This window comes from Littorina saxatilis, linkage group LG5, assembly GCF_037325665.1.
Source record: "Littorina saxatilis isolate snail1 linkage group LG5, US_GU_Lsax_2.0, whole genome shotgun sequence".
Lineage (NCBI taxonomy): Eukaryota > Metazoa > Mollusca > Gastropoda > Littorinimorpha > Littorinidae > Littorina > Littorina saxatilis.
In genome coordinates, this window is record NC_090249.1 from 43,550,555 (window position 1) to 43,563,054 (window position 12,500).

General features: G+C 43.7%; 1 protein-coding gene and 1 long non-coding RNA gene across 2 annotated transcripts in view; both read left to right on the plus strand.

The window, feature by feature from the left end:
• LOC138967215 (uncharacterized) overlaps positions 1-12,500 on the plus strand; it is a 181,478-nt gene that overhangs the window by 8,023 nt on the left and 160,955 nt on the right. The gene's annotated exons all lie outside the window — the stretch shown is intronic.
• LOC138965886 (patched domain-containing protein 3-like) lies at positions 5,375-9,709 on the plus strand. The gene is made up of 2 exons (XM_070337978.1): positions 5,375-5,576; positions 6,428-9,709. The coding sequence occupies exons 1-2, from the start codon at positions 5,387-5,389 to the stop codon at positions 9,061-9,063; spliced, it is 2,826 nt and encodes a 941-aa protein (XP_070194079.1). The 5' UTR covers positions 5,375-5,386; the 3' UTR covers positions 9,064-9,709.

A 12,500-nucleotide genomic window follows, 5' to 3' on the forward strand; every position in this document is an offset into this window, starting at 1 on the left:
AAGAAGCAGACTTTCGGGACCGGTTTCAACTAAATAAAGGGATGTTAGACTGGGGTGGTAAGGGGTGTGGGGCTGTGGATGGGGGGTGGGGGGAGTCTTGCATCACATGAGAGAAAACTCGTGATCGACGACCTCGCCCTTGAACCCTAATAAAGGTCAAGTTTCATTCAAGGCAGGTGACAGAGGAACTTGTGGGGGTTTGGGTGGGCTGGAGAAAGGGGAAGTGGGGGGGGGGTGGGGGGCTGGGGGGGGGGGGGCGTTGCATGTATACTAAAGGAGCGTGTGGGGAAGCACACATTGAGAGGGTATTACTGTATCTGTGGAAATGTGGGTACGGTTAAAGGTGTGTTCAAAGCGGTTTACACGTTAGCCGGAAGTTAGTGTGTGTGTGTGTACTATGTGTGTGTGTGTGTGTGTGTGTGTGTGTGTGCGTGCGTGTGCGTGTGTGCGAGTGTTTGTTTGAGTGATATTGCGTTTGTGTGGTTGTCTGTGTGCTTCTGTATGTGCTTGCTTGTAGGTGTGTGTGTGTGTTAGTGCGTATGCGCGTATTTGTGTGTGTGTGTGTGTGTGTGTGTGTATGTGTGTGTATGTGTGTGTATGTGTATGTGTGTGTATGTATGTACACCCATTGCACTTCGCTCATAGCGGTTACAAAGTATGTTTGAATACAGGCTGGACAGCCGTGTGAGAAGGGTACTTTGTACTCGGAGAACGTACTCTGAGCAGGCTGTGTAGCTCAGTCTTCGGGTTGCTTTGCGATGATAGGCCCCTGTGTAGCCGCGCTGAAGCTATACATAGCGATGGATGCTGCGGTTCCGCACTGCCGCCGTTCGGATAACTCAGTGAATGGAGCCAAATCGAAAATAAAGCCAAACTAGCAAAACATACAGTTTACATTTTGATCTTTTGAGTTTTTGTGTCTTTCGGATCCCGTTTTTTGTTTCATCGATCGTTTACTATTAATTTCCAAACAAGAATTTACGTCGCCATTACCGGACGCGATTTCCGGTGATGAAAAAAGCTTGACGTGATAATGCCGCGCGCGAAGAGATTCGAAGCAATTCCGTCTGTCAAAATTAAGGTTCTCACTGGAAAACGAGGACGTCCTAAAACTGTTCAGGTTGAACTTGACTCAGTCAAAGCGAAGACAGCATCATGACAATGAAAGCCCGATGGACAATTTGGAATCAACTAACTTGTTCTCTGGCTAGGGGGGTGGAGCAGTTTACTTTAATCTTACACTGATTACCAGTGCTAAGTACACGGAAGAACTGACACGTAACACGGTTACCCAACCGCAACGGACAGGCAGGGACGCAGTTTCGCGCTCAATAGTGACCCCCACAATAACTCCGCCCACCAAGCCTAAGGCTAAGAGCCCCACTACACCAATCGCTGACGCCACCCCCAACCACAGGGACGTTGAGTGACACACACTTATCCCCTAATTACACGAACCAGCCAACCCATGAGCGGGAACTGTTACCCGCCAATAAGACCTCAGATCAACTCTGACGAAACTATCTACTTAAACACGCAGAGTCAACTACTTGCCATCTTAGCGTACAACCACCTCATGTCCCAAATAGATCCTTATTCTAGGGACAGAAATAGAAAATTAGCATACTGTGATCATAACCCTCAGAATTTGTGAGGTACACATACAACGAAATCCTCAATCACTGAGAGGTGCTTCAACTCAATCTGCCTCACATTAAGAGAGCAACAGCCCAACCAAGGGCAATATATACGATCTTCTCATCACCGACAGGCAAAACAGCCTTGACTACCGATCTCTACAATACGTTCACCTTCATTGGGAACGCTCAGCCCCTACTATGATCATAACCCTCAGAATTTGTGAGGTACACATACAACGAAATCCTCAATCACTGAGAGGTACTTCAACTTAATCTGCCTCACATTAGGAGAGCAACAGCCCAACCAAGGGCAATATATATATGACCTTCTCATCACCGACAGGTTTTCTTAGCGCATAACCACTTCATGTCCCAAATAGAAACTTATTCTGGGGACACAAATAGAAATTTACATACATACCGACAGGCAAAACAGCTTTGACTAGCGATCTCCACAATACGTTTACCTTCATTGGAAACGCTCAGCCTCCACTATCAAAGCTACTGTGATTATAACACTCAGATCTTATGAGGTACACTACAAATCATACATAAATGATTATCTGTTTGTGGAGAAACAAAATAATGAGATGGGTTGAACAAACAACTACACCACTCCCCATATCTACCTGTACCATTAGTACACATAAAAGAATGGAATAAACCCGTTAAAGAAACAGTGACATTTATAATCACTGAGCCTCATATAAGCCTCAATCACTGAGAGGACATTTGGGAAATCAACCACCAGTACATGCAAGTACACCCCAACAAGGGAAATGAATAATAGTCATCGATAAATGATTATTCTCAATCGAGAAACAAGATGATGAGGATATGGGTTTGAATAGTTGTCCCCTGACGAGGCTACCTTTCAGTTTCCCAAAAAACCTCTATAAAATCACATGTTCAAAGAAGTTGTCCTAACAGCTTGAAACTGTAAATCGTGCCGAAAAGTACCATCTTTGGGAGAGGTACTTAGGGATCTCTGGGCTGCCTACTGCATTTGCCGGGTTTGGCAGACCCTTGATTTTTACCGCCCAGCTGACGAAGTAACATTCTGAGATTTGGCCATCCCCAGTAAAGCATGTGATAACTGATATTTTCTGAGAACTGCTAAGACTCTGAACTAAAGCACACACACAAAAAATAGGTGTGGTTAAGGTAACATAGCCAAACAAAATAGGGTAGGAAGGTAGGCAATCATTTTTTTTGTTTTTTAACTTTTTTTTCTAATGTGTACAAATTAAACCTACTTGACAGGGAAATAAGTGTGCGACTCGAGCGCTTTCGCTTTCATTGCGTTTTCTGCACTCGGTTTTTAAAAAAAATTTTTTACAAAATAAAAAGTTATAGGGTCGGCCCCTAAAAATAGGGTAGGTCGGGTTACCGTAACCACACCTATTTTTTTTTTAGGCCTAATAGTTCAAATCATGCCTCTGAAGTCTCAATCAATAAATGGTGCTTCATGTGACATGTCCCACAGGTACTTTGCCTATTAGGGGCTAGAGAATATTGTTCGATACCGTGCGTGTTTAAAAAACAACAACAAAAAACACACACATATACAACACAGTTCGTTTCGCGAGATATGGTGCATGTATGACATATACCTTAAAAAGTTCAATTAAATATGAAGAGTAAGACATTCATCTATGACTGGTGTTTTTGTGTGCGTTGGCACGCAACCACACATAATTTAATTAAAAGGAAAAAATGTTTGTGCATTCAATCGCGGTTACGGTAGTTAACTCCCTTGCGTCGTCTTTTCACTGGGAAACCATTACAAAACATTGCATATTAAAATGTTTTGCCCCAGCAGAAGAAATGTAACGGTATATCCCTTTTAAAAAGTATACGTATATGTTCATGCTAAACATGTCTCACTCTTGTTTTTGTTTTTCTTGATTTGCCTGTAAACAAAACGAACTGGGCGGCACAATTATTTCGGCAACTTGCCGCCCTAGCGCACGCGCGGAGTTGGCGATCCTGTCTAATATAATGATCTGACAAAGAGTAACTTTGTTTTGCTTTAAACGGACGGACGGTGGAACGGGGAGAGGGGGTGGGGGGGGGGGGGGAATTGTCGTCAAGGGGGCGTGTCAGTTGCTCTGCAGACGCTCTGCAGTTTTTGATTGGCTTAGAGTGTCGGAGGCTGTCAGCTGGACTAGAGTCCACTTTCAAAGTGCATTGTAGAGACGAGATGTGCAAGCCGGTAGGCGGATGCTCCGCAGACAGCCCGGCCAAGGTACACTTTCGAAGTATCGAAGTATACTTACCCACGGCTACTCAGCCGTGTATTTGACATACTTTCAATCCGCTATGAGCGAGGTGCAATACCTCGTCTGTGAGTGTGTGTGTGTGTTTGTGTGTGTGTGGGTGTGTGTGCGTGTGTGTATGTGTGTGTGTGGGTGTGAGAGAGAGAGACACACAGAAACAGAGAGATAAAGAGAAACAGAGAGAGAGAGAGAGAGAGAGAGAGAGAGAGAGAGAGAGAGAGAGAGAGAGAGAGAGAGAGAGAGAGAAAAAATCAAAGGGACATCATCCATTGAAAGCTGCTAACTCTACTGCTCTGTTTGGTTTAGTTGGGTTGTCTTTCTTCATGGGGCATCTGTGTTTCACTCTTAATCCGTCACCTTGCTGCTGACAACATTAATATCAGAGAGTAGAAATTTTAAAATAAACAAGTCGCGTAAGGCGAAAATACAACATTTAGTCAAGCTCAGTCGAACTCACAGAATGAAACTGAACGCATTGCATTTTTTCCGCAAGACCGTACACTCGTAGCATCGTCTGTCCACCGCTCGTGGCAAAGGCAGTGAAATTAACAATCCAGAAAAGCGCGGTTGCGGTTGCGCTGAGGAGGATAGCACGCTTTTCTATATCTCTATTCTTTTTAACTCTCTGAACGTGTTTTTAATCCAAACATATCATATCTATATGTTTTTGGAATCAGGAACGGACAAGGAATAAGATGAAATTGTTTTTAAATCGATATCGGAAATTTAATTTTAATCATAATTTTTATATTTTTAATTTTCAGAGCTTGTTTTTAATACGAATATAACATATTTATATGTTTTTGGAATCAGAAAATGATGAAGAATACGATAAACGTAATTTTGGATCGTTTTATAAAAAAAAATTAATTACAATTTTCAGATTTTTAATGACCAAAGTCATTAATTAATTTTTAAGCCTCCAAGCTGAAATGCAATACCAAAGTCCGGCCTTCGTCGAAGATTGCTTGGCCAAAATTTCAATCAATTTTATTGAAAAATGAGGGTGTGACAGTGCCGCCTCAACTTTTACAAAATGCCGGATATGACGTCATCAAAGACAGTTATCGAAAAAATGAAAACAACGTCTGGGGATATCATACCCAGGAACTCTCATGAAAAACTTCAGGAAGATCGGTCCAGTAGTTTACTCTGAATCGCTCTACACACACACACACACACACACACACACACATACACCACACACACACACACACACACACACACACACACACATACACCACGACCCTCGTCTCGATTCCCCCCTCTACGTTAAAACATTTAGTCAAAACTTGACTAAATGTAAAAATGAACAAAGGCCGTCGGCCCATTTCGCGGAGATTACAAACATGGCAACACAAATGGCAAGAACAACGAAAACATGATTTACAGGAAGACAATTCAATACTCAATTCAATACTCATTTCGCTCTCTAATACTATTTTCGTAGGCATTGGAGTGGACGATATGTTTCTGTTGATGTCCGCTTGGAGTGAGACCTTGGACAAACCAGGTTTGACCATTCCTGCTCGTATCGGCATCACCTTGACTTTCGCTGGAGTGGGTATGACAGTGACCTCTCTTACTGACTTCCTGGCCTTCATGATCGGATACTCCTCCGTCTTTTTCAGCGTGCGCAGCTTCTGCCTCTATGCCGGTAGGTGTACTTACAAATATGCCGGTTTTCAGTCTCTTTCTCTGTCCGTTACTCTGTCTGTCTTTCTCTGTATGTCTGACGGTTTGTCTCTCTGTCTGTCCCTCTCTGTCTGTGCCTTTGTCTGTCTGTCTGTCTATGTCTCTGTCTGTCCGCCCGTCTGTCTGTTTGTCTTTCTTTCTCTATCTTTCCCAACTTATTATTACTCTTGAGACAAAGACAATCAGCCATACGTACGTATCTAGAGATTGTTGGTAACATGGAACGAAGTGATAACAGTATTTTTATAAAGCATGTCTCTCTTCTCTCAATGAACATGTAATAGGAGGTTGACTAATGGCAACTAACAATGGCTCAGTTTGTTTGATATCTTGTGCTGACCACGGACTTGTTCTCTTAAGGCCACACACACAAAATAGTCTGTTTACGGTAACATAGGCAAACAAAAATAGGGTCGGTAGGTCGGGATTTTTTTTCTTTCTTTTTTCTTCCCAAAAAACATATTTTTAAGTTATTTTGCTAAAAAACAGACTTTTTTTTTCCCAAATGCCAAAAGAAGGTCTAGGGTCGCGCGAAAAAATAGGGTCGGTCGGGATATCGTAAACAGACTTTTTTTTTTTGGGGGGGGGGGGGCCTAAAGAGATACATTCAAAAGCAGCATTGTCTGTTTGTGTGTGTGTGTTTTTTTTTACCCCTTTCTTCCTTTCTTTCTTTCTTTCTTTCTTTGTTATGTTTGTGTGTGTGTGTGTGTGTGGTATATTTGAGGGGCATGCCTACATACAAAGTCATGTTTTTAAACAGGTATTACAGTGCTTTTTTATGTAATTGAAACCTGATTATTTGTACATTTTCAGGTGTGGCTGTGCTGTGTGTGTACCTATGCCACCTGACGCTCTTCACCGCCTGTCTCTCTCTCCACGGGCGTCGTGTCTACAGCCACCGTCACTTCCTCACCTGCCGTGCTGTCAAACCTCGCCAGGAGCTCAAACAGGAAAGGGCATCTATATTCTACAGGTATCTTTGTGGAGGTGAACCCCCAAAGAAACCTAGCGAAGACGAGAGCCTGTGCGAGAGGCTGCCCAGATTTTTCATTCCGAAACTGGTGACACATCGTGCGGTTCTTTACGTTGTTCTTGTTGTCTTCGCAGCACTCTTGGGTGTATCGGTGTACGGGGCGGTCAACATCGAGCAAGGGTTGAAATTCAAGGACCTGGTGCTCGAGTCGTCGTACTACTACGACTTCATCACCACCAAGGACAAGTACTTCCCGGACCATATTCCCATTGGGTTCAACATCCTCAAAGAGTTGGATTACGCTGACGGGAAGGTCCAGCAGCGAGTGGAGGATCTCATTACGACAGCCAAGGAGGATGGAAATATTCTCTCTGACTTTGAACACTGCTGGCTCACCGCTTTTCTGAACTCAGCCTTTTTCAAGAACGTCAGTTTTCCGCAGGAGCTGCAGTCTTTTCTTGTCCAAAACCCGGTGTTTAATGCAGACATCATAACCGATCCGCGCAACAGCACAAGAATCTTAGCGTCCAGGTGCTCTGTGCTGTCGGGCGGCCTTGAGATGCAATACGACCAAGCTGACTTGATGGTACGAATGAGAGAGGTGGCAGATAACAGTCCCCTGCCTGTCATAGCCTTTCAGAAAGACTTTGAGCTGTTCGAGGTGTACCTTGCCACCCTGCCTGCCACCCTGCAGACTGTTGGCTTTGCTGTGGTGGCCATTGTGGTAGTCTGCTGCTTTCTGCTTCCCCATCCCTTCATGGTGGTGCTCACCACGATCAACATTCTCATGATCATCTGCAACATTTTTGCTTGTATGTACTTCCTGGGCATCACCTTGTCCTCCATCACCATGATCCATCTCGTCATGAGTGTCGGTTTCTCTGTGGATTTCTCTGCCCATGTCTGTTCGGCCTATCTGATGTCCAACTCTTTCACTCGCAAGGAAAGAGCCATCGACGCCATCACCCACGCCGCCAGCCCTATCCTGAACGGCGGTCTGTCCTCCTTGGTAGGAGTCCTGCTGCTTTCTACATCAGAGACCTACATCTTTTCCACCTTCTTCAAGATCATGTCTTTTGTTCTGCTGTTTGGAATTCTCAATTCGGTTATTTTCTTACCTGCAATGTTGACTCTTTTTGGCCCGGAGAAACAAGCGACAATCCAGCCCATGAACTCAGAAGGGCATGAGAAAAGTAATGGAATGGTTCCCGGATCAGTTTTCACAAACGGAACAGCTACAGGAAGTTTGAAAAGCAATGGACTTGTTAATAGACCTTTTGTCATAGGCGGAGCAACAGCAGAAAATGGCGGAGATAACCCTGGAATACGTGGACTTTGCAACGGAACAGTTTATATGATTGAAGTCGACAGCAAGTACACGGCGGAGATAAAATCGTGCAACGGAATTATGCTCGTGGCCGAAACTGATCGTAAGACAACCACATTATTCAATGGAACAATTCATCCCGTTGGATCTGCCAGCAACACGACCGAGAGTGCCAAATGCAATGGGACAGTTCCAATGGCTGAAGCTGATAACACAACCGATGGAACACCATGCATTGGAACAGTTCCAATGGCTAAAGCTGATAACACAACCAATGGAACACCATGCATTGGAACAGTTCCAATGGCTAAAGCTGATAACACAACCAATGGAACACCATGCAATGGAACAGTTTACGTGGGTGGATCTGACAACATCATGGCCAAGAGAACACCAAGTAATGGAACAGTAGATGTGATTGACACTGACAGCAACAGAACCCAGGGAACACCTACCATTGGAACACTTCAGGTGGCTGAAACTAACGACAACGGAACCCAGGGAACACAATGCTCTGGAACAGTTGGTTTGACACAGGGCACAGAAACACTTCATGTTACTGAAGCTGACTGCAATGCAACCAAGGAAATGACATGCGCAGGAAATGCTGGAGCTGACATCACGGCCAAGAGAACACCAAGTAATGGAACAGATGATGTGATTGAAAGTGACAGCAACGGGACCCAGGAAACACCTAGCATTGGCACACTTCAAGTGGCCGAAGAAGCTGACAGCAACGCAACCAAGGAAATACCATGCGCAGGAATTGCTGGCTCTGACAGCAGCACAGTTAACGGACCTCAGCACACGAGACAAGTTCCTGCGACTCAACTCCACGGAGACACCGCCAGCAGAACAGCTCCATGCACAGACCATACGCCCAAAACTACAACAGAAAACGACAGCAGTATAACCAAACAATCTCAGCTTGCTCCTCGTCTTCAAAAGGTCAGAGGATCAGTTGAAACTTTTGAGAGGGAACGGTCCAAAGCTCGCGAGTGGAGGGCCCAACAACAACAGAATATGTCCAAAAGGTTAATCAGGATGAGGCTGTCATCGAAAGTAACCCCACAAACTAACGAAACGATGAGTGGACGTAACGATAAGGTTCAAGACAAAGGAGTCAAACTAACTGTTTTACCTCAGTAGAGCTTGAAGAACTGAAACATTCGGCTTGTTTGCGTTTAACAAACTGACTAGACAGTTGGAGTGAAAAATAGAGTGCGTGTGTGTATGAGTGTGTACGTATGCACAGTACTTGTATGACGTTTATTATCTTACATTTATTCAGCCAGTACGTAGCTTTTTTTTATTGAATGTTTTTTATTCAGTTTTATGCATGACAAATCAGGGGATCCTTGTGGATTTGGGGGAACTTTCCATAACACATAAACGTTACACAAAAACAGCAAAATCTGACTACAACATATATATACTGCAGTAGTATAGTACCACAGGAGCTTGTGTCAAAGCCGGCGCGTGTCGATGGAAGTATCCTACTCTTTTATCTCCACTTGAGCGTTACTGCTAGTTCTACTAAAGGAGTAGGATACTTCTCTCGACCGCCGCTTTGATACAAGCTCCTGTGTAGAGTGCATGATGAATTCAGCCCATTCATTTAGCTTAGTATTCTTTGAGCCATTTTTACAAACATTGATTTTTTGATTTTTGTGTGTATGGTAGTAAAGCGTCAACAAATATCAAGTCATACATTTGTCCTTTTCTTCCATTGAGTGGGTGTTTTAATCAACATTTTTAAGATGTATGGTGCTTGTGGTCAGCCTAGTTTTTCTGTGTCGGTCCGGGGGGGGGTGGGGTGGGGGGGGGGGGGGGGGATATATCATCTTCCGTTTCATCTTTATCGACGATAAGTAGTCGCGGTAATTATCATCCTTGATTGGGTCTTTCAGTGTGGATGTTTATAGTAGCAATGGTTTCACATATCAAACAAACTGTCTGATTGGCTTTTATTATGACGACCCACGTTTCATCTGAAGCTCAAACCCAATCTCTACTTGGATTTGCCACGTATGAAGATTGTTTTTTGTAAGCCAGCTCATTATGAATAAACAGCCTTGAAAATAACACACACAGTTGTTGCATTTGTAAAAACACCTGTTTCGAATTGATTTAAAACATAAGCGAGACTAAATGCTGAAGTGGTTATCTTCTCAATTTATCAGGTTATCTTCGTTAACGTTAGGGGCATGTTCAGTTCCACTTTTGCCAGTAAGCATGTTCACATAATTTATTATGGTCTTCATTATACTCATGGGGGCCCGGTAGCTCAGTTGGTAGAGCACTGGACTTGTGATCGAAAGGTCGCAGGTTCGAATTCGGGCCGGGACGGACACGTACGGGTCAACTTTATGTGCAGACCCAGAGACGGAAGCCATGTCCCACCCCCGTGTCATCACAATGGCACGTAAAAGACCTTGGTTATTCTGCCATAAGTGCAGGTGGCTGAATACACCTAAACACGCAGACACCTGGGTAGCGCGACTCCGTTGCTGCTAGCTTTCCACTGGGCCATGGGAGGAAGCGACCCGATCAATTTCCCAGCGATGGGACAATAAAGTAATGAGAAATGAAATGAAAATGAAAAAAATGGAAATATCTCCCAACCTAGACCAACTTCATACCTGTTTTTTTGTTTCTTGGTTGTTGGGTGTGTTCTTGTTGTCGCTCTTTGTAATGTTCCTGGTTCCGTTCTTTGTTATTGTACTCAAACTTTGACTTCAACGGAATGCTCTATAGTATGATATGTTATTGTGATTTTCATTTGGTGTTGACTGTGTTATTTCGTAAATTTTTAATCTTTTCTAGCAATCTGTGTGGGGTTTTTACTTTATAAGAAGCGACTGGACAAAAAGGCATCCAGCCTTAACTGAATTATTTTACCCTTTTGAAATATAGTTTAGTTCAGCTCAACCCAGTGTGTGTGTGCGTGCGTGTGTAAGAGTGTGTGTGTATGTGTGTGTGTGCGTGCGTGCGTGCGCGTGTGTGTGTGTGTCTGTGTGTGTGTGCAGTGCGTGCGTGTGTGTGTGTGTGTGTGTATGTGTGTGTGTGGTGTGTGTGTGTCTGTGCGTGCGTGCGTGCGTGTGTGTGTGTGTGTGTGTGTGTGTGTGTGTGTACAGTGAGCTCTGATTAATCAGAGTATTAAACACATTAGATGATTTGTGGATTGCACAGAAAGTCAGCTCCATTTAGTTCTGGGAAGGTTACCGTGGATAATACCACAGGCACTCGTCACGAGGTGGGCGGGGCCTATGTCTTGGCTGTCACTTGTGATGGACGGGGGGTCTTTTCTCTTGGTTTATACAAGGTATGATACTGAGTCTCTCGACCTCGTCGGCAAACTTTGCATTCCTGTCATACACAGCTTAGCAAAGCAAAACAACGGCTATGATAAAATCAAGCAGACATTAAACTATCGGACACTGACAGATTTATACGAATTAGACGTTGCTACGGCTGTTATTTTGCAAAACGGCACGGATTTTGGCACACAAAAACCCACGTTGCTCTAGACGGAACGGAAGTTACATATGACTTACTTCCCCTTATAATCAAACCGAGACAACAAGCTGTGCCTTCATTGGCTGAAGAAAACATATTGCGCGAAATCTGACGTGTACATCTGTTGTAGATTTGAGAAAACATAAGAACGTTGGAGAGATCTGTAGTACCTCTGGTTTGTAATAGTTGCAATCTTGAATGAAATTGTAAGATTGCTTTTGTTGCTCGAGACTGGTATTTTTATGGAGCTTTTCTCAATGTCTGTCCAAAATTGCGCACCATAAGAAAGAGGGAGGGAGATAGAGAGGAAAGAGAGAAATTTTGTTTCCCATCCACATCAGTTACGGGTTGGTTTTTGATGTAGAAGGAAGGAAAGGAGTCAGGTAAGATCATGCACACAGCACGAGACACTTGCAGAGAAGGAGATAGAATTTACTCACGAGGGTTCTTGCATGCTTACAGTGTGATCTTTCTTGCTATTTTTTCATCAATGAACATAATGCCACAGCAAAACATATTTAACCAAATTGTACTTGGTGGTTTATGTTGAGAGTGAAGTTTTAAGATTATCTTTTTAAGAAGTGGAAGTTCAGGCTATCCAAATAATCTAATTTGCAGGCTTAGGTTCCCAGTTAGCTAGCACACAAAGACCACCAAGTGCAGTGACATAATGTGTACAGTACAGAGTAGGGCAACCGAGCTTGACCCATTTGTGCAATTCATATATATATGTGAACAGCTCAGATCATGGGTAATTTTAACACCTTCACATTTAAATGCTTATTATATAGCTGTTCTGCGCGAAGTTAGAATCCGGTTCCATTCTAGAATGGACCGGGTCCAAGTTGGAATTCTAACCCTGCGCAAGTACAGGGGTGCCATTCTAGAATGGTACCCTTGTTGCTGGTCCATTCATCGCGAGAGTGAATAAAGGGGGCCGTAATGTTTGTAGGTAAGACAGAGTTGTCTTCCCTTGAATTATCTCCACCTGCACCTTCCCTTTGATAAAATGGGGCTGATTTGTCTACCCCTGAAAAAAAATCCTTTGGCGATCTTGCGATGTCATG

Excerpts from the sequence above, each read along its gene's own strand:
- LOC138965886 (XM_070337978.1), top strand. The coding sequence starts at position 5,387 with ATGTTTCTGTTGATGTCCGCTTGGAGTGAGACCTTGGACAAACCAGGT. Across the intron at positions 5,577-6,427 it reads CAGCTTCTGCCTCTATGCCG|GTGTGGCTGTGCTGTGTGTG; the intron begins GTAGGTGTACTT and ends GTACATTTTCAG.